The 20,702-nt window shown below is 39.9% G+C and overlaps 1 protein-coding gene across 1 annotated transcript in view; it reads right to left on the bottom strand.

The window, feature by feature from the left end:
- Positions 1 to 20,702, bottom strand: part of ptprt (protein tyrosine phosphatase receptor type T) — a 280,227-nt gene that overhangs the window by 45,847 nt on the left and 213,678 nt on the right. Inside the window, exons 21-23 of the mRNA XM_044348580.1 lie at positions 16,528 to 16,620; positions 15,118 to 15,227; positions 9,746 to 9,833 (exon numbers count right to left, since the gene is read on the bottom strand). Of these exons, the coding sequence (XP_044204515.1) occupies positions 9,746 to 9,833; positions 15,118 to 15,227; positions 16,528 to 16,620 (291 nt within the window). The remainder of the gene's footprint in view (positions 1 to 9,745; positions 9,834 to 15,117; positions 15,228 to 16,527; positions 16,621 to 20,702) is intronic.

Genomic DNA, 20,702 nt, shown 5'->3' with positions numbered 1-20,702 from the left:
AAATATGGAAAAAAAAAAGATTCTGGCATCAATTTTACTATGATATTGTTATTAACCCTTTAGACACTGGTGGTATATAGTGATGCTACAATTAGTGCTTAAAGAAGCATTTACTTACTTATTCTCAAAACACCAAAATAAATTGACGACTGCAAGTTCATTTAACTTTAAAGAACAGAACCTGGTCTTTATTATGGTATAAACATATGGCAATGTGATTTATACCTATATGTCAAATAGCATTTAGTTTTGTTTATAACCATGAGATTTGGCAACTATCATAAAAACAGATCACAGCCATTTGCGCTTAGTTTTAATGTCTATATATGTAAACTTATTTTACTTAATATTATGACTAATATTCATAAAGTGCCATCAAACTCTTGCAAATATAGTTTCCATAATGTCATTACACATGTCGACTATCCAGATGTGCTCTGTGCATCTCTTTGCCCTCCATCAAGTCATGTTAGGTCAGTTTAATTTGTTTTTTTAGAACAAATTTCCCAAGTTTTCCTCAGATGACTTTACAATCTGTACAACATCCTCTATCATTAAACTCTCCATCCACTTCTCACGAGCATGCATGCGCTCTCTCGTGCATCCACAGTTTGATAAGACACTGACATATCTTCAGTGTTATGACAGTGAGTTGATGCACAGATACACCTGCTCTTCATCCTCAGTCCCTACTTTCCTTTAACATCACACCTGCAACAAATAAGAGTCATCTTGAAGTCCACAAAGCAGACAGACAGGTATATGAAGGGTCAAAACGTACTTCAACCCCTGTCTGTATGTCCAATATTATAGCTTCAGAGCTGATACAGCTGGTTAGCTCCCTCCATATTAACTAAAAAGTAAGGAATAAAGTAAAGGACAGTTTTTTTTTTTTTTCCTGTCTGAAACACTTCAGTGCCTAATGAGCTTGCAATCACAAGAAGATATATCTTGTTAGCCCTTCTTACAGCAAATCATCTTTTTTTTTTTCCCACTGACCAACTGACACCCTCTTCTCATTAGTATCCCGTCTCCGATTGTCCGAGGAACATCTTCTCCTCAGTCTAATGGCACTAAGTGTTTCCCTGCAGGAGGCCGTTCACAAGCCAGACTGAGGAGGAAAAGTTATCTGCATATAAGTGGTGGTATGATAGCAGACAGCGACTCATTAGGTTTATGAGAAGTGAATTAGTTGAGTTGAGCTCTGCTGCTTAATCCTGCAACTCATTTTCCTGGTAAAAATTCTGACATGTGAAATGAAACCGTCGCGGTAGCCTGATGATCCACTCAGCAGCCTTTTAGGACAATTACCCCAGGAGTTTAGGAGAAAGGTAGATGGTCTGACAGAGATCTAGTCAATTTGGATGGATCAAGCAAAAGAAAGCCGGTATCGTATAAACGTCTAGACAGCGACGCATCTCATTAATTCGGATTAATTCATCAACAATCAATTATCACACACTGTTAATGATCACAGCTCATCATTACCAGCTATCAACAGATATTGAATAGTCGACCCCCTGAAGTTTTAGAAGGATGAAATATGATAACTTACAATCCTCCGCCTTCTAATTAAAAATACAATCATAATTAAAACTTCATCATCTCCCTTCACCACCGGATGCTTTTCTTTTTTGGGGGGGGGGGGGGGGTGGTAAACAGAGATTGTTATAAAATCAGCATCAAAATCCAACATGTATTGTCATCACTGTGTCTTTGAAGCTCTTGAGTGCTTCCGAAGAGGAACAATGATTAACAGCAATCACTGTCAACAGTATCAATAATAACGGCGCTGCATTAAAACAGCCTCATTATCACCATTATCTGTGTGCTTCCCCCCCTGCTAGGAACTGCAACAGAAACCATTTCATCATGTGGAGGTGGTGGTGGTGGTGGTGGTGGTGGTGGGGGAGGGGGGTAATCAGTCTTTCCTTGAGAATCCTTTTCTTCCTGTTTGTCTCTTGATGCTTTATGTTTTTGCTCTGTCACTCTTTAACAAACGGTATTTCTATTCAAAGCAGAGGAATCGACGTGGGAGAGGAAAACTGATGCGAGGGACGTTGTTCAGGCTAGGCGTTTCCAATTTTGTGACAAGGATTTGGGGAAGCTCTTTCCTCTTTCAACATGACAACGCCCCTTTTCACAAAGCCAAGCTCATAAAGAAAAGTTTGATGTGAAAGAACGTCACCGTGACCTCAACATTATCCAACACCTTTGGGATGAACTGGAACGCTGTGAGCTGGAGCGTATCGCCCAACATCAGCGGCCAACCTCACTAATGCTACTGTAGCTGAATTTGAGCAAATCCATGTAGTGGAGCCTGTTGGAGTCAACAGTTACATGGGGCGCAATGTTTTGTGTGTCAACAACATCTGTTTCAGGATATATTCTTCATTTTTTTTTAATATCTATATGTAGCAACACAGAATTTTCAAAAAAACAAACAAAAAAAACAGACAAATTCCTCTTTCTGTGGGTCTGCAGGTGGAATAATGTTGCAACAGAGCTGCAAGCAATACAGCACAAACTACAAGCCTGAGTGTGTAGAGAGTGTCTATGCATGTGTGTGTGTGTGTGTGTAGACTGCAGGTTCTTATTCATTCAGGTTGTATGTGCTACCGTGTGCGTACACATATGTATAACTGTTTGTGTGTGAGACAGCTCGGGGGGATGTATTCTTTTTGTTCAGAGGAATTTCGTCCTTTTGTTGTATCAGGCTGTCGGCCAGCTCGCCAGCAGCTTAAAAAAAAATCGACGCTTGTCCTCCCAAGAAAAAAACAACACTATAGTTCGTAAATTCAGTTGCCGAAAACAACCTATGATTAGGAGACCGCTGTTCGCTTCAAGTTTCAACCGCTGTTCACTCTCCGTTTCCAACCAGTGTCACGTTCGCTCCGATGGGTCGTTCTGGAGTGCATGGTACAAAACGACCTATGTGGTCTTTTTCATTATATGTATATTGGGGCATAGACTCGTGAAAGACTTGGTCATACATTTTGAGAATTGGCGCCAGAGAGGGGGAGTCAAACTATGTACAGCTGCATATGAAGCTAACACACACACACACACACACAACTGTGCTTGCTTTCCAAACCTTTCTTGCTTTGTTTGTTTCATACACAAACCTGCACACACTCCCAGAAACAAGATGCCCTCACCCTCTCACTCACTTTCTCTCTCTCTCTCTCTCTCTCTCTCTCTCTCTCTCACACACACACACGCAACACAGAACACATAACCTTCGCTGTAATGAGAAGCAACACGATGCAGGAGGGGATACTGATTATGCCAGCGATACTTGGAGGTGTAACACCGGGTGAAGGGTGTGTGTGCATAATAACAGTGCCTGGCAAAGACTGACAGCCTGTGTAATGATTCTCATTCACCTGAACACCGGTATACATTAGTGAATGGAAAGAGGGGCTTTGGGGTGTGTTTGTGTGTGTGTGTGTGAGGGAGAGAGAGATAGAGAAAGAGAGAGAGAAAGAAAGGGAATCATGACAGAACAAAGGCACAGAACAATAAGTAGTAAGGGGAGGTCAAAGGAGCGAGGGGGGGGGAAAAGATAAAAAGAACAGGAGAAGGAAGGGAGGCAGGGCAGAGAGATACAGTTGATGCAAGAAAACATAGTGAATAAATTAAGTTCAGAAAGGAAATAGGAGAGAGGGGAGAGATCAAGAGAGCGGAGGAATGACAGATGGGGAATAAGGGGGAAAAGAAAAATGAGAAAGGGGGAGACAAAGAGACAGAAAAGATAACAGAGAGAGCGAGAAGAAGAGGAGAGCGAGAGCACACGTTGGTATGAAGCAGACATGAAGCAGATTTTCACCTCGACTGCGGAAGTATTTAAAGGCCCTGAAGAAAAAAATTTCCCAGTCAGCTTCTCATTATGTAGTAGTTTTTTTTTCCCCTCACATGACAGATTTCTGTATTTGTGTTTTGAGTTTTTTCTTACTGGTTTGAAGTGTCCAGGGCTCAGCTGGAAAAAGTCCAATAAATTTCATTAACCAGTCAGGATAGAGCAACGTTAGGATTACCTGCTTATGTTCCCACACTACTGTCAGTAAAATGTGATTAAACCGCACAAACACTGGTTTATAGAGGCTTTAAGTGTAAATAAGTACAACCAATGCACTGACATTCACTATAGCTGTTCACTTGCTAGCAAGTCACACACTTACCCAGTGTGATGTGACTTTTTTGTGAAAACTCAAACTCTAGTTGATCTCAAATCTTTAAAACCAGAAGATTTTTTTTTCCCATTTTTTCCACTTGTCTCTCTACAATAATGAAGCAAAGTCATATAACTATGGGGTCAGCAAGAAGTTTCTCTCAAACAGAAACATTTTCAGTTGAGTCCAATTGTGCAGCCAAGAGTTAACTGTACACATTTTACATTCATGTATCATTTTAACTCTATAATGCTGCTTCATTTATGAAAGTAAACGTAATGACAGGCAGAAACTATGAAGAATGAGAAGGAAACAGGGCAGAGATTAGATAGATAGATAGATAGATAGATAGATAGATAGATAGATAGATAGATAGCTAGATAGATAGCTAGATAGATAGATAGATAGATAGATAGATAGATAGATAGACCATTATTATTTAAGTTATGTATAAGGTGCAGTACATGAGAACTGAGGGATTATGTGAGTTTGAGTTTCCACATTGTTTTTTTGGCAGAAGCTTAGAGGGAATCTAAATTCTCCAGAGCTGAATGACTAAAAGACATTAAGAATGATAGACCGCTTGTCTGAGAGAAATATTACATTCAATAAAAAAAAAAACCTTTGATTTTTTCTGAGGTTTATTGTGCAGTTTTCCCAGTGATGAAAAAAAAAAGCAGAAATCAATAAGCAAATCAATGATCATTACAAATGCGTAGGTTATACAGACTGGTTCCTGAATGTAATATTAGATAAACACCTTGCCATGTTTTTTCTCTCTACTGAGCTCCAGAGAAAGGTAAACTAAGTGCTGACTTCATCTGAATCACGACGAAAGAGTGTCAAGTGTCAGCGATAGCTCACGGTAAAATAATTCACATCTTTCTCTAGTTGAGGCGCATCTGAAGACCTTTTTCGTGTGAATTGTTTTACTTTTTTAAGAGTGGAATCAACAGACACAACACTTTCTACTGTCTCCGCATAAGTTAACCATCAACCCACCATGAGCTGTTGGCTTCTTCTCAGCAGTCAGGAAACATATGAAGAAGACTTTTTACAAAATAAAACTACCAACTGACTACACTCGTTTACCACACTGGAACCTTAATGGAACCTTAAGTAATGGACTGCACTTACAGAGCACCTTTCTAGTCTTCCAACTGCTCAAAGCGCTTTATGCTGCATGCCAACATTCACCATTCACACACACACACATTCATAAACTGGTGCCAATCTGCTGATTAGGAGGAGTATCTAATGCATTCACACACACACGCACCGATGGCACAGGCTTTGGGAGCAATTTCAGGTACAGTATCTTGCCCAAGGACATGTTGACATGTGGACTGGAGGAGCTGGGAACCCACCCGCCAATCTCCCGATTGGTGGACGACTCGCTCTACCTCTTAGCCACAGCTGCCAACAGCTAGTTTACATCCCAACATTAGCTAACTAATAGAATAACATAAAAAAAAACATGCATTAGTATGTGTGTAAGAGTGCACATGAAGATCAGTTTAAAGCATAAATACACATAAAAACAAGCACATGAAAGCACACACTGAAACACACCACCTCTTCTTCACCTTAGCTCTCCTTGACAACACACAGACCTACACACACACACACACACACACACACACACACACACACACACACACAGTGCATTACACACACATACCCTCTCTCTCTTTGCAGATATGTAAATGCTTGCCAATAAATCTGTTTATTTTGAAGGCATGCTTCTGTTGAATTATAAATGACCATATGGGAGGGTTGTTCTATGAACTGAGGGCTGAGGAGTAGAAGAAAAAAAAAAAAAAAGGAGAAGAAGTAGTGAAGAGGAGGAAAGGGAGGAGGAAATAGAAGCAGACAGATGCCTGTAATGAGGAAACACTTCTGCGCTTTGCCTCAACCCATAAACTGTCAGAGGTAATCAGAAAAGATGAATGAATGGAGAAGGAGAGGAGAGGGAGAGGAGAGGAGAGGAGAGGGAGAGGAGAGGAGAGGAGAGGAGAGGAGAGGAGAGAGTGAAAGGGAGAAGTGTGGTAGTAAAAGGTAAGAAAAGAAAGTGAAGGTGAATTTTTTAAGCAAGGGAGAGGAGGTAAAGAGAGATGACACAACAAGAGAAAAGGAGAGGGAGGTAATGGATGGCAGAGTAGAAACGATGAGAGGGTAGAGAGCAGATGGAGTAAAAGAAAAGCAGGAAAGTGAGAAAAGAGGGAGAATATAGAATAAAAATGTAAATTACAAGAGGGAAAAGAGATGGAAAAGGGTTGGGAAGAGACAAAAGATGAGATGAAATGAGGGGGAGAGGGGGGGAAGAAAAGCAAAAGTGCAGAAAGGGAAGCAAACATGATGAGAGGAGAAAAGAAAGTTGAGAGTGGAAGTGGGGAGATGGGAGAGGAGGGGAAGCACTGAGAAGATGGGAGGACAGGAGGCTGGTAGATTAACATTTATTCAGTGCGCTAAAGGGATTTCAAACATGGCATCAATCGTTTGTGTTTGGCAGATGGCCGGAGAAAGAGTGTGTTAACACTTCAACTCGAATCAGCCCCTTTTCCAAACTAAGCCTGGAGAGGGGAGGAAGAGACGTGGTGTAAAAGAGGAAGAAGAGGAAAGGAAAAAAGAAAGAGGAGTGTGACAGAACAGCCACAGGAAAGTCAAACGTCCTCACAAGGATAGAAAGATTATCACGGCTGCCTCTGAGGGGATTTTTATGGTTCGAACTCAAGTGTAGGTTTAAATCTCGTGCAGAGCAGGGCTACAAATTTAGCATCCCTCGTTGCGATCTGCCGAGGCTCAACGAGCATTTGCTTGGGTTAGAGGTGCTGTCACTGGATAGAGAGGAAAATGACTCTCCAGATGACCGGATCAGGCTTTAACCAGTAAGCATAGATGTCATTTATCTCTTCGTCAGCGAGGCTTAACATGAACCCTTCCTGCTGCCACTTTATGGGTGTCATCGTTCTTTTTTTTCTGGTATTTATACTGCAAGATACATTTTTTTCAAATATCATGATAAAAGAGTTTATCCACATGATCCACTTGTTTCCTAAATCTCATTTTAATCAACCAATCAACCAATCAATCTGTAAACAGTCACGAGTGTCAGTGTCAGTCAAAACCATGCTGGCTGTTCAGAAAACATCTAACTTCTTCCTACTGTAACTCTTCAGTTTGAGGTAGGATATAAGCCATCAAGCTCCACAATCATGCTTAATTTTGGTCAATGGCTAATGTTTTAACAGTTGTCCATGATTTTCACCAACACTCAAGACTTTTTACAGATTGGTCTAGACTGCATCCGTTTGCTGGATCAAATTGATTCACAGTGGACATTACATAAAGTAAGATTCGGGCTTAGGATTCAGGAATACAGGTGGTATTTGAAAATGTATCTTGCAATATCTATCCATATTCTGCACAGTTTACAGATAAAGTAATCCGATGTGAATGTCTGCTTTAGGCTAATCCAGTCTCACATTATACTACATACTGTCATATGACCCGCCAGATGTTTTTTCTGCCTCTGGTAGAAGTCATCCCTCCAACATAACCGCTACTAATGAGGAGATGATGATTGGGGTTTAACGCTAAGATAATATAGTTATCAAAGGTCTCACATGAGTTTTACAATGTATTGAGAGACAATTTGTTCTGAGACTGTTGCTCTCGAGCTCCCAAACAGAAGGCAAATCCCTTGTTTCTAAAGGGGAATTAAAGTTCAACCTGACAGAAGAAAAAAAAAGACAAACCTTTTACCCATATTTTAAAGTTTTAGCCGCAGCCAGTCAGTCTGCCTGTCTCGCTACGTCCCCTTGTTCTAATAAAGACAGCACACAAAGTCATTTCCCTGGGGGCCTTTTAAAACATTTTCCCAAGAAAATGGCCTTTGTACAATCACAGCAAGCAAGATGGACAGTTTCCATTACCAGGCTCTTGTAATTAAAGGATTTGTACTAATAGCAAATTTATCATAATTCCTGTTGGCTATCAAGTCCTTGACAGGCTATTTCATTTCAGCGCAATGTTTCATTTGAAAGCCTTCAGGTTAGTGCAGTGTCTTTGCCTTGACATCTAAACCCTTGTAATGAGTGTGTACACGCACATGGAGCTGTGCATGCAAACACACACACACACATGAATTGTAAAATGTAAGCACACAAGCAGAATATTCTACATTACACTGGTCATGTATATACATATGGGTCTAATGGCAGACTTGCAAATATGCCAGCACACACACACACCTAAAGAACATACAATCAGACAGACATCATTAGTGCAGACAACACTTGACATATTACACAGCATCGTATTCACATGTTAATTCACACTCTAATGGCCAAACACACACACACACACACACACACACACTCCTGCTACATTCACAGTATGTGGTTCACTCTGCAAATCATTACAGCAGCCTATGCTCCAAAATGAAGCTTCATTTTGACAAAAGTCTCTCTGAATAAAATAGAGGCTGCAGGCTTTGATCATCAGGCAGGATTGAAATAAAATCCCTCTGCAAACTGAAAGTATTTTTTTTTTTTCAATGGTAGTTTCCAGACTTACAGAAGTTTAGGAAATGAGTTCAGAATTATAGTCTTGAAAAGGATGGCTCTTATTAAATATGGCTGTTAATATGTTGCTATTTTCTATTAAACACATTGTTTTCCTTTGATTTAATTGGACTCACTGTCAGAGGTTGTGAGGATGTCAAATGTTCAAGTCAGATGTTGTCATCTAATAAAAATGTATAGCTAGTGTGTTTGTCCTGAGTGATTCGTCTACCAAAACCAAGTTCTACCAGCAGCTGGCTCTCAGTAAGTGGTCATGTCCAATGGTGCAACACACCAAGAGCTGGAGGAAGTCAGTGACTTGATGGAGGACACTTCAGCAGGATGGATGGTTGCCAACACAGAGGTTTGGACCACAATCTAAAGGAAGGTCTCTTCACCCAGTACACCTGGTGCCGCAGCATCTTTTATCAAACCGATGGATGGATCTGTTCTAATACATGGTGCCAAGACGAAACTTGAGTCTCTGAACCAATAATAACATGATACTTTTTCAATATACATCTTTATCTAAATAAAATAAGATAATACTTACAAACCTAATATTTGGAATGTATCAGAATGTAACTGTTGGTTCTTAACAGTTTTTTATAGTTGACATTCAAGAAATATATAATATCAAGGTTTCGTAACATTGAATTGATATTATTTTACCAAATCGCTAACCAGTGAAAGCCAGCCATTAAAGATGAAACATACCAAACCAAACCAATTAAAGATTCAGTTTGACTGGACAATTAATGGAAAAACACTTGTGTTGGTTAAGGTGTATATATGTGATGCCCAGCTGAAGCGGTTCAGCCCAAACCAAAATAATCAATCTAAACCAAACCAGACCAACAGGAACGAAAATAAATGACTCATAATAAACCACACCGAATCAAACCAAACTGAACTAAAGTTCTAACTCAACCAAAGTCAATGAATACCACAATCAGTCAGCAAAAAACTACTGCAGGAGCAGTCTATCTATTTCATTGCAGTACTCACAAGCGATGATGTTGCCATAGCGATTCTTGTTGCGATTCTCGTCTTTCTTGGCCGTTTCCCAGGGTGCCGTCTGTCCCTCCGCTAGGGCCTGAACATTCACATGTACACATGCATACACACACACACACAAAAACACACAAACACACACACACAGATAAAAATATTTTCATATTGAGGTATGAACACACAGAAATATGCATGCACATATGGCCGGATGCCCAGAGCTTGTACACTGACACATGGGCAGGCAGGAGTTGAAACAGTTATATGAATATTAATGAAAAGATAATCAACTGATCAACAGTTTGCAACAGACCATACTCTTTACCATTTGGAGCACTGAGGGCATTATGACTGAAAAATAACACAACTCAACCCAAGAGTTTTTAGAAGATTACAAGCAGGTCACTTATGATTCAACGTTCAAAACTAAAACAAACAAATACAAATCTAGCTGTTTCTAAGTTTAGTTCATTATCTAAAATACACATACAAAATGATTTAGATGAACAGCTTCATCTTTCATGACTTATATTTGTCATTCTTATAATCCAGTGCTTCTACTTTATACAAGTGTTAGCTTTTAGTGAACAATTGTTTAGCAGAATGTGGACAGCAACACTTACAGTGTGGGACTTCAAATGCAAAAGTTTTCAGAAACAGGTCAGCCTGAAGGTGACACTTAAATATAATTCAAGTATTCAAAACATATTTGCTGGAAGGATTAAATGTTGATAAAGCAGAATATTGAACTTAATTTTTCACAGTAGCAGTGACGTTAGTCTATTCATGTGAAAGCGATACCAAGAGCAGCTTGCAAAGTGCAAGGTCCACTCCTCCTCTGCAGACACTGAATAACTAACTCTCCACTTTATTTTAATTTCCCTGGCTTTATTTTTCTTTTGCTGAAAAGTCAAAAAAAAAAAAAAAAAAAGTACATAAAAGCAGGGCTGCTTATTAGTCAACTTGGATGTCCAAAAATGTTGAACACAGCAAAGAAGTTATGGCTAGGAATCATCTAATGGCAGAAATCCCAGCACTATGCATCTCGATCAGTTGAGTTTATCCTTTGGCCAGGTAACCGTCCACCAGATTTCAGCCAAATGTGGGATACTTTGCTAACTAACAGACCAACAGGCAGGGGTGAAAACATAACCCTGTTTCAACTTTACTGGCAGAGGTAATACGCTTGAATTCCTGCACTGAATTAAAAAAGCAGCAAGCAGCAGCAACGAGCAACTTGACAATAGATGGAATAAAATATATTCCTGGATGTCTGAAATGAAAAAGTGCAGGTAAACACTACAGGAGCAGAGAAAAGACAAAAAAAAAAGTTTAGGTCCATTGTTGTGTTGGGTTGGTCTGAAAGAGAAAATTTTCTGTTAGTCCTTTGTTGAAGGAGAGAAGACAGATTGTCTATCCTCCCTGCTGTGATGCTGGCCTGTGTGACAAGCCTTACCAACGTAGCAAGGACAAAATGTGCATGTGTGTGTGTGTGTGCATGTATGTGCTATAGACAAGCGTGTGTGTTCGTTTGAGTGTATGAGTGAGTGCTATAATTTGGCGTACACACACCACAGTACATGTTCATGTCCCATATGTGGACATAATAAAAATACGTGTGTGTAAGATTAGTCTCAAGCTTGTGCTAAGCAACCAAACCCCAACTCTCAAAGGTTGCCATATGGACACTGAACTATTTTTGAACATTATAACACACTGGAAGAGGTCACACACCACACACACACACACACACACACACACACACATACACACAGAGAGAGAGTCTTCCTATAGGGACAAGTGAACAGTCCTTTTTGAGTCCATTAAGGGCTTAAGATGACCAGACAACAGCTTTCACTTTCAGACAGTGATATGACCTACATACACACACACATACACACACACATACACACACACACTACTATACGAATGCACTGTGACAGAAAAAGACACCTAAACTTATCGCTCAGTCAAGCAGAAAATTGATTATTTTAAAGTGGCATATGGGCCTGAGAGTGTGTGTGTGCATGTGTGCATGTGTGTGTGGGTGTGTGTACTGTATGTATGAATTTTCTCTGTATCATGTTAATGGTGCACACAGTAATTGACTCAAAACTAGGTGTTTTTTTGGACATACCGGGTAGGATGATTCTGTAGGAGGGTTATGTGTGTATGCGTGGATGTGTACGTGTGTGTGTGTGTGTGTGTGTGTGTGCATTTGCATATAAGGTGTGGGTTGGTTGCCCTTTTTCAACCTGAAAAAAAAACAAGACAGTCTTAATCAAACTCCTCTCATCTAAATTCTGTCGATTTTTGGGATTATTAATGTTCTTTATAAAACAGAGCAGGGTGGGTGGAGAGAGAAACACACACACACACACACACACACACACAACCTGTGTGTCGTGCCAGTGAGTGGGTACTTCAGTTTATCCTGTCTTCAATTAAATGGTTAAAACTGTGCAGAAAGAAGACACGTGTACAGCATTTCCAACTAGATATATAATTTTCTTCAGGTTCATCTGATAAAAAATTAAGTTCAGTCAGGAAAACCAGATTTGGTCAAGGTCAGCCGCATTTCATTAAAGGTTAGAATAGTTAACTTGACCAACTGGTCGGTCTCCAAGCAATGCAGAATACTTAGTTAAAAGGAAAAAGGGGGGTAATCCCAGTGGGGAGCCACATGCTGAGAGTGGTGTGGCTGCTGTCGGTGTTAGTGGGGTTAATGGACTTCAACACTCGAGGTCACATCACACACAGACGGGGGACAAGGAGACACCATATGGGGTGTGGTAGTACACACACGTGCACACACATCCAAAATGCTCATGAACGTGGCACCATCACTTCACCACACCACACAATCAATCAACAGAGATAGAGTAAATATATGTATTGTTTGTATAATGTGTGTTTATGAATATATGTATCCTGCCCAGTTTATGTCTTTATCCATTAGCTGTTAGTGACAGGTGGCAGCTACAAGCACTACTAATAAAACTCTATTCTCTGTGTGTCTCTCTGCTTCCTTCACACACACACAAACACACACACACACACACACACACACACACACACTCTGGGGAATAAATCACATTTGCTCTCCCCTGAAACGTATCAGTGGGTATAAACCAAAATGACAGGAAGCAAATGAAAATATAACGTACGGCATCACGGAGGGACAATTTTCACCACGCATGCAGAGTACGTAATAGAAAATATTCATTCTTGTGAGAGTGGGTGGGAGAGGATAGAGAGAGAGAGAGAGAGAAACAGACTCTCCCTTGCGTCTTTTTCAAAGGTTCATTTTCAGCAACAGAGACAAAGGGAATGAAAGAAAGATAAAGTGAAGGAAGGTTAGGTAGAAGAAGAGTTAGGTAGAGGGATAAATGAATGGAAGAGATGGATTTGAAAGGAAAATGAGCCCATGCTACAGTGACCGTGACAAATTATAATTATAAAAATGTCTGTATGTGATAAACTGTGGTCTAAACAAACAGTCAGCAAAGGCAGAGAGAGGAAGACAAAGGAAGCATCTTCTATATAAAAAAAGGAGAGGGGAGTGGGAAATAGTAATAAGGAAGACTGGAAAAGACGGAGAGATGGGATGGGATGAACTGAAAAGGAAAGAGAAATCCAAAGAGGGTTGAATCAAGGGCAACTGGACTTTGTTGTAGTTACTTGAAGATGTTTAGCCTCTCATCTAAGGGGCTTCTTCAATTCTAACTGACTAAAGGTCATTGACCCCACTTGGTTCGTTAGTGCTCCTGGCTGTTGTAAAGACAGTCGTTAGAGTTGTTGGAGTCACCTGGGATGAAAAGACAGTGTTGTAGGTGGGCGATAAGAGGTGTCGTTGACCTCCTCCCCTTCTTGAGAGACGGTTTTCTACTTTGACGTAGATAGTTTCCTTCAATCTTCTTTTCAAACCATCTGTCCTCGCTATCCAAAATATGCATGTTGTTGTCGAATAGGGAGGACAGATGGTTTTGAAAGATGAGTGAAGGAAGCTATCTACATCAAAGTAGAGAAATCATCCCTCAACAGAGACGGAGGTCTACGACACCACTTATCGCCCACCTACAACGCTGTCTTTTCATCCTTTCCCGAGAAGATTTAACAACATCTGGCCTCATGTGACAGCTCCGACTGTTGGCCTCAGGTGACTCCAACAACTCTAACGACTGTCAGTTACAACAGCCAGGAGCGCTAACGAACCAAGTGGTGTCAGTGACCTTTATAATGACCCCATAGAGGTTAAATACTTGGGACTCCCAGTCAGTCAGTTAGAACTGAAGAAGCCCCTTGGATGAGAGGCGAAAAAAAGTATCGACAACCAAATCCAGTTGTCCTCGATTCAACCCTCCTTGGATAACCTTGACCTGGATGACTGACAGTCTTCACAGACAGAGAGAGAGAGATAGAGAGAGAGAGAGAAAGTCATGATGTAGACAAAATAAATAGGAGTAAAAGAAGAAGAGACACCGGGGAGAACAAAAAGTTTTACAGTCTTCCTGTTTGTTTTTCTCATCATCATTATTGATGAGGTAAAGAGTTTAATAATTGATAAGAATCGTCCTTCCTCATTAAAACCAAATCCAATACCATAATCTCTCTCTCTCTCTCTCTCACTCCCAAACACACACACACACACACACACACAAACACACTGCACTACAGGGAAACATCAACCAGGAAAGAGAGGAAATACAGGTGCTGTGTTCACAAAATAAAGGGATCTTATTACCAAAGTATACTGCCGGAGATTTAACTTTAAGATCATTTATCAAATTTTACACTAAAAACTGATCATCTTCGCCCCAGGAAAGACTTATTATTCAAAACATTACTCTATGTAAATTTAAAAAAAAAAAAAGAAGTTAAATATCTGATGCAAATTACTAATTTGTGACACATCAGATCATTTTTTGCAAAAAGAGCATCCAATCTCTTAACAGTTGAGACAGTTTCAGATTTCCCCCTGTTTACTTACATTATTGTTAGATACATTTCCAGTCAAAAATGCCTTTGATTCTTTGAAACTTTGCCTCATGGGGGCAACTGGAGCATATCCCATGTTGCACTTAACAAGAGGCAAGGACACACCCAAGGCATGGCGCCATGTTTTTATTATATATATATATATAAAAAACCTCTCTCTGACACTGTTTTACCAGCAGTTTCATTTATACATTCTGGGGTTACAGGAACATTTTATTATACCTATTATCTGGGTGCTGCAGACCTTTGACCTTCTTCCTAATAGCTGCTTGTAATATTGTCAGTCTAAAGATTGATGTCCATTTTACTGTTGTTCTCATTATAAGCCTCTTTGTATGTTTGTGTTTGTGTGTGTGTGTGTGTCTTTTCACCTCATATTCCTCCTTGAAGCCGTAGCCCTGTCCACATTTCATCTGGGTGATGTGTTGGAGGAGGTCGGCGACTCGGATAGCCGGCTGAAACTGGCCTGCCTGGAACTGACCTGCAGGAATGGAAACATTTATACAGAGAGAGATAGAGAGAGAGAGAGATGAGCAGGAACAGATGGATAGATACAGTAATTATGTGGGAGGACGAGTAGGTGGAAGGATGGATGGAAGGATCTTTAAAATCGTTATACACGATTACAGTTTTAAGCTAAATATCCTTCTAAACAACTCAACTAACTAAAAAAGCATAGTCTACATAGTCTTTTTACTTCTATGTCACAAGCCAATAAGCTAAGTAAAAGTGTGAATTATCTTCTAACAATACAATGTATTCAATAAAATAGTCACATAAGCACCTTCTTTACTATGTAAATGATTTTCTAATATTCTAGATAACTAACACGCTTAATAAGTCTGATCTGCACTAATGAATCTGGCAACAAACCTACTAACTACTATAAGTGTGTCACTCACATACTTTTGCATATATCACATGACAGCTGTACACATTAAATTAGTTAATCAACTGACTAGCAAAATACTGTAAATGTGTGAGAACTCTGGTCAATAACTTAGCTCTGGCACCAAAAAATGAGCAGCTTTCATCATTGTGCAGTGTGCTGATGTTGTACTTCTGCAGCCTAAAATATTCAAGTTATCACTTTGCAAATGATATGTTGCTGCTTTTTAATTAGTGTCATGACAACTACTTGAATGCATGTCAGAAACACACACTTCAACACATTCTTCATACTCTTTGTTTCATTCTACCCAGTCTCTACGCTGTACAGAACGGATGATTAAAGGTTTTTCAGCTGCTTACGTTATTTATTAAATCTGTCACAGCTTCACATACGTGGCATAATGAACACTCTAGCCAACTGTTCTTCACGAGTGGGTCGCTCTAAAAGGTCCGTGTGGAAACAAGCACCACATAAACAATACTAACAGTCCTGCCCCTACTTACACCTGAGGTCAACTGCTTTGAACTGGGAATTAGTGTAAGTTTTCCATACAATGACAAAACTTCAGCACCATGTTTGGGGGTCTTAAGTCTGAAGCCCAGTTATAACTAACTAACTGAATGGACTGACCCACTGGCTACCTCATTAACTAGCCAACTAACTAACTGAGACACTGACTGACTGACTGAATGACTGGCTGTCTAACTGACTAACTAGCTATTAACTAACTGACTGACTTTCAAACTTCCTAACTAGCTAGCTGAGGGATAGCCTGACTAACTAAATGACTGATTGATAGAATAACTAACTAGCCACCTAGTAGGCTGACTGACTAACTAGCCAAATAACAATGTGACTCACTAACTATACTTAAGTTCTGTGCACATACCGCTCTGATATGAGAGCTCCACAGACTCACAGCCTCCATAGGGAAAACTCTGCAGGGTCAGAGAGGGCTGGGCGAGCGATGGCTGGCTACTGTCTGTTAATGGAGAGAGAAAAACACAGAGAGAGAGAGAGAGAGAGAGAGAGAGATGTTACCATGACAACAGACCTCCCCTCTATGACAAAAAAGAAATCCCACACACACACACACACACACACTCAGTTCATGTATGTACCGCTCATACACTGCAAACTCTGCAAACACATGCTCTTGGTTAGAGAGGGATCGGTCGCCGATGACAACCGATGAGTTAAATGAGTCACTTAACACCCTGAGCCCTGATTGGTGGGCATGACGTTAGCACACTTAATTGGAATATCTCTCCACAAATTAAGGAGCAGACAGATTGATTGGATGAGTGCATGGGCTTTATTAGTCAGGACAGATGGAGGGATAGATGGAGGGTTCGGGGACAGAGGGGATGCTGAGGGGATGTCACATGTCAAGAGCTGCGCCACAAGAAAAAAAAAAAAAGTTTGAGGAGGTTTTAGTAGAGGAAGACTGTAAAAGTAGGTGACAGCAATACATATATCCGTTCTGTGTGGAGGGAAGAAGAGGAGGGAGCAAAGGGCCACTTTTTGTAACCCAGCCAAGTAAAACTGAACTTTTTCTTTTGGATGCTTTCATGCTAAAATGTTAAAAGACAGGAGTGAGAATAAGAGCAAAAAAGCACAAAAGAGGGGATTAACTTTTAATTTGATATTATTAGACAGATGAGAAATATCAAATAGTTCACGTTTTAATCTTCTCATTGTGGTTTTAATAAATAAAATGACATTTTGCTCAGAGCTTTGGCAATATGGCTTCTGACAGCAGCCAGCCGTGCAGACTCACTGAAGTGAGAATGTGTGTGTGTGTATGTGTGTATCTCAGAAGTAAAGGTGCTGTAATATAAAACCGCGTCTAAAACTATGTTTTCTTAATGGAGCTATTTGCATGTTAATGACGGCTGTGCTTTCATTAGTGGCCCAAAGTGGCTCCATAAGCCAATCTAAACACTGGCTTCCCTAAACGAATGAAGAATGAGTCAGCCACATGGGTCACTCTGAAGCTCCAACTGGTGTGTGTGTGTGTGTGTGTGTGTGTGGTTGAGAAAAAGGAAAAGAAATAGATCAAAGCTTCAAACAAAGAACAGCTGACAAGTCTAGCAAAAGAGTGTGAGAAAAGAGGAGACGAGGCGATACGACCATCAAGAATGTTTCCTTGATATTATGATTTAAAAATGGCGTCATATTTACCACGAATCATGACACTTGTTCCTCGTCGGGTTCATGTTGTTTCTCTAAAGTGATGCTACAGTCACATTTTACACACACTGAAAAAAGTACTTGCTTGTAAACTGTTGTTTCCTAACTTCCCAAAAGCATTTTTCAAACTCACTGACATTTTCAAACATATTCTATGAATACCAGTAGAGACACTGCGCCTCATCTTGCCTTTCTGGCCTTTTCTGTTCACTTTTTCCCTCCCTTTTCATCCTCTCATCCCTTTTTTCATTGTTTTTTTTTTTTCTTTTGTAGCTTGTTCTCTACTTTCTTCTCTGTATCTTAGTTTAGTCGAGTTGGTTACAGGTTGCAGACTGTATCACTACCTCCACACCCTTATTACATACTTTTGCACACAGAAACAACATTATATTACAGAAGGAGAACACACAGAATCATGCAAACATACAACAAACACACACACACACACAAAAAATCAGAAAGCACAGGCCACAGCGGTCGCACGTACAACCATCACAGGAAATGTGGCACACACAAGCACTTCCTTTGTCACGGAGACTTTGAAAAACTCCTTAAGGCTCCTAGTAGCTGCCTCCAAGGTTGAAGGTGTGTGTTTAAATGCAAATGTGTATGTTCATATACACATGGGAGTGTGTGTTAGTGTGTGTGTGTGTGTGTGGCTGTTAAGCTCATCAAGGTCAAATATGCATTAAGCCAGGCATGAAATGGAGTCATAGCGGCAGCTCCACAACACTGACTATGATGAAGACATCTCAATGCTAATGGGGAGATTTATTGACCCCACAGTCGCGAGGGTGTGCATGTGTGTGTGTGTGTGTGTGTGTGTGTAACATGGAGACATACGGAGCACATGGAGTGTGTGGCTAGTGTGTGTTTGACAGTGTAAGAAAGGGATTGATTGAGAGGAGAGAAGCATGTGTCAGTAGTTTTTGCACGTGTGTGTGTGTGAAGGCCGTTTACGCTGTCAGTGAGTGCGTATGTTAATGCAGTCCTTCATGCTTGGCAGTGTGCTATATAAAGTTCCCTCCTCCCACCCCTGTGACTTTATTAAGACTCAGTTATGGATGACTTGGGTTCAGAGTATCAGTGTCACTGTTAACTCCTTCTACACAACCAGTGTGCCGGTGTGTCTACCTGTATGTCTATACCAGTTTACATATATCCTCCAGAATTCCATGTAGGAGAACCTACAGTGAACCTACAGACATTCACAAAAATCGTTAAAGGCCTTCTATAGAGTCAGTGTTTGGTTTGTCTGTTCTGGGCTACTGTAGAAACATGGCGGTGTAACATGGCGGGCTCCGTGGAAGAGAACTACACAAAAAAGAAAATATATAGAACTGTATTATTACTGTGTAAAAATAGACAATGCAACAATGCTACTGAATTTGCTTCCTAATAAATGTATTCCATTCCTTATGTAGATATAAAAGGCTCATTCTAAGGTAACAAAACCACCACAGTTCTTATTTTCAGGTGATTATACACTAATTAAAACATACTTATGAATATTATATTCCATTTATGCCAAGTCCCTTCTGCTAGATGCCACTAAATTCTACACACTGCACCTATATCAAAATCATATTCGACTTATCGTGCCGAAATACAAAGTGTCCTGATATACAAACATAATAGATGAAGTTGGGGGACGGGATACCATGGGGCATTTGTAAAAGGTATAAAGAGAAGCTCTCATCCATTTTTGAATGTGTGTTAGCAATCAGTTTAACTTCACCACAGATAGTTAACTGATAACTTAGTGTTATTGTAGTGTTGCTATGGATACCTGCACTTTAATTTACCTTGCATACTGATTTAAAGTGGTTTAACTGTTGACCAGAACTTTGTCCACAGAATCCTTAATTTAAGCAAATGAGAAATTATTATTTCCTGTTGCCATGATATAAATCAATAAACTTCAGGCTTGTTCAGGTTTTAGTTTTTGGTCGAAATTTACAAGAAAAAAACCCCTAAAACTTCAATGGAAAGGTGAATTCAGGTCTAACGAGTTGAAGGAAAAAGTTTCACCCGTATTGCTGTTCTTTATGCATTAAGGTGTTCAGGTTCAGGGAACACTGTGTATAATTGTAATACAGTTATACACAGTATGTATCTCTGTGTGCAGACTTTAAACCTTCAGAAACTACTGAATGGCAATCACTGTTAAATCCAATCACACTAAAGACATGACTTCATTACAGTAGCAACTGTATGTCTATACTTACACAAACCCTGCTCTTATTCATTATTTTATGCATCAGCCCACACACAAGCACACACACACACACACACAGGTATTGTTCATGGAACACTATAGTAATTAGATCTGAATAGTCAAACAATAATTGAAACTGAAATTGAAATTATGCTAAACACTACACATGGCACTATGAAAGTGTAACCCTCATCACCTACATACTTAAAAACAAAAACAATCAAATATATTTAGTTTAACTACACAAAAAAGAAAATATATAGAACTGTATTATTACTGTGTAAAAATAGACAAATGCAACAATGCTACTGAATTCACCTCCTAATAAATGTATTCCATGTCAAATGTTACTACTGAGCATCTCTCACCTCTACTAGCTGAATAAGTTGAAACATCACAGCTAGACTTTGCAATTTCAACAAATGTACAGTACAAGTCAAAAGTTTAGAGACACACTCTGTCCAAACTTTTGACTGGTACTTTACACCACCGGTACTGTACATCTATCACCTCATCTCACTAGGAAACTATCTATTATATAAGCCATGTCTCTGTAAATCTACACAGTGTCTTAACACTTGAACTGCCAGGTGTTGCTATATACCTAAAACTGCCAACGGGTAAAATTCACCTGTATGCCTGGCTGCTGCATT

Source organism: Thunnus albacares, chromosome 4 (assembly GCF_914725855.1).
Source record: "Thunnus albacares chromosome 4, fThuAlb1.1, whole genome shotgun sequence".
Lineage (NCBI taxonomy): Eukaryota > Metazoa > Chordata > Actinopteri > Scombriformes > Scombridae > Thunnus > Thunnus albacares.
The sequence above is the reverse complement of the archived record's forward strand: the minus strand, read 5'-3'. Positions and strand labels throughout refer to the sequence as shown.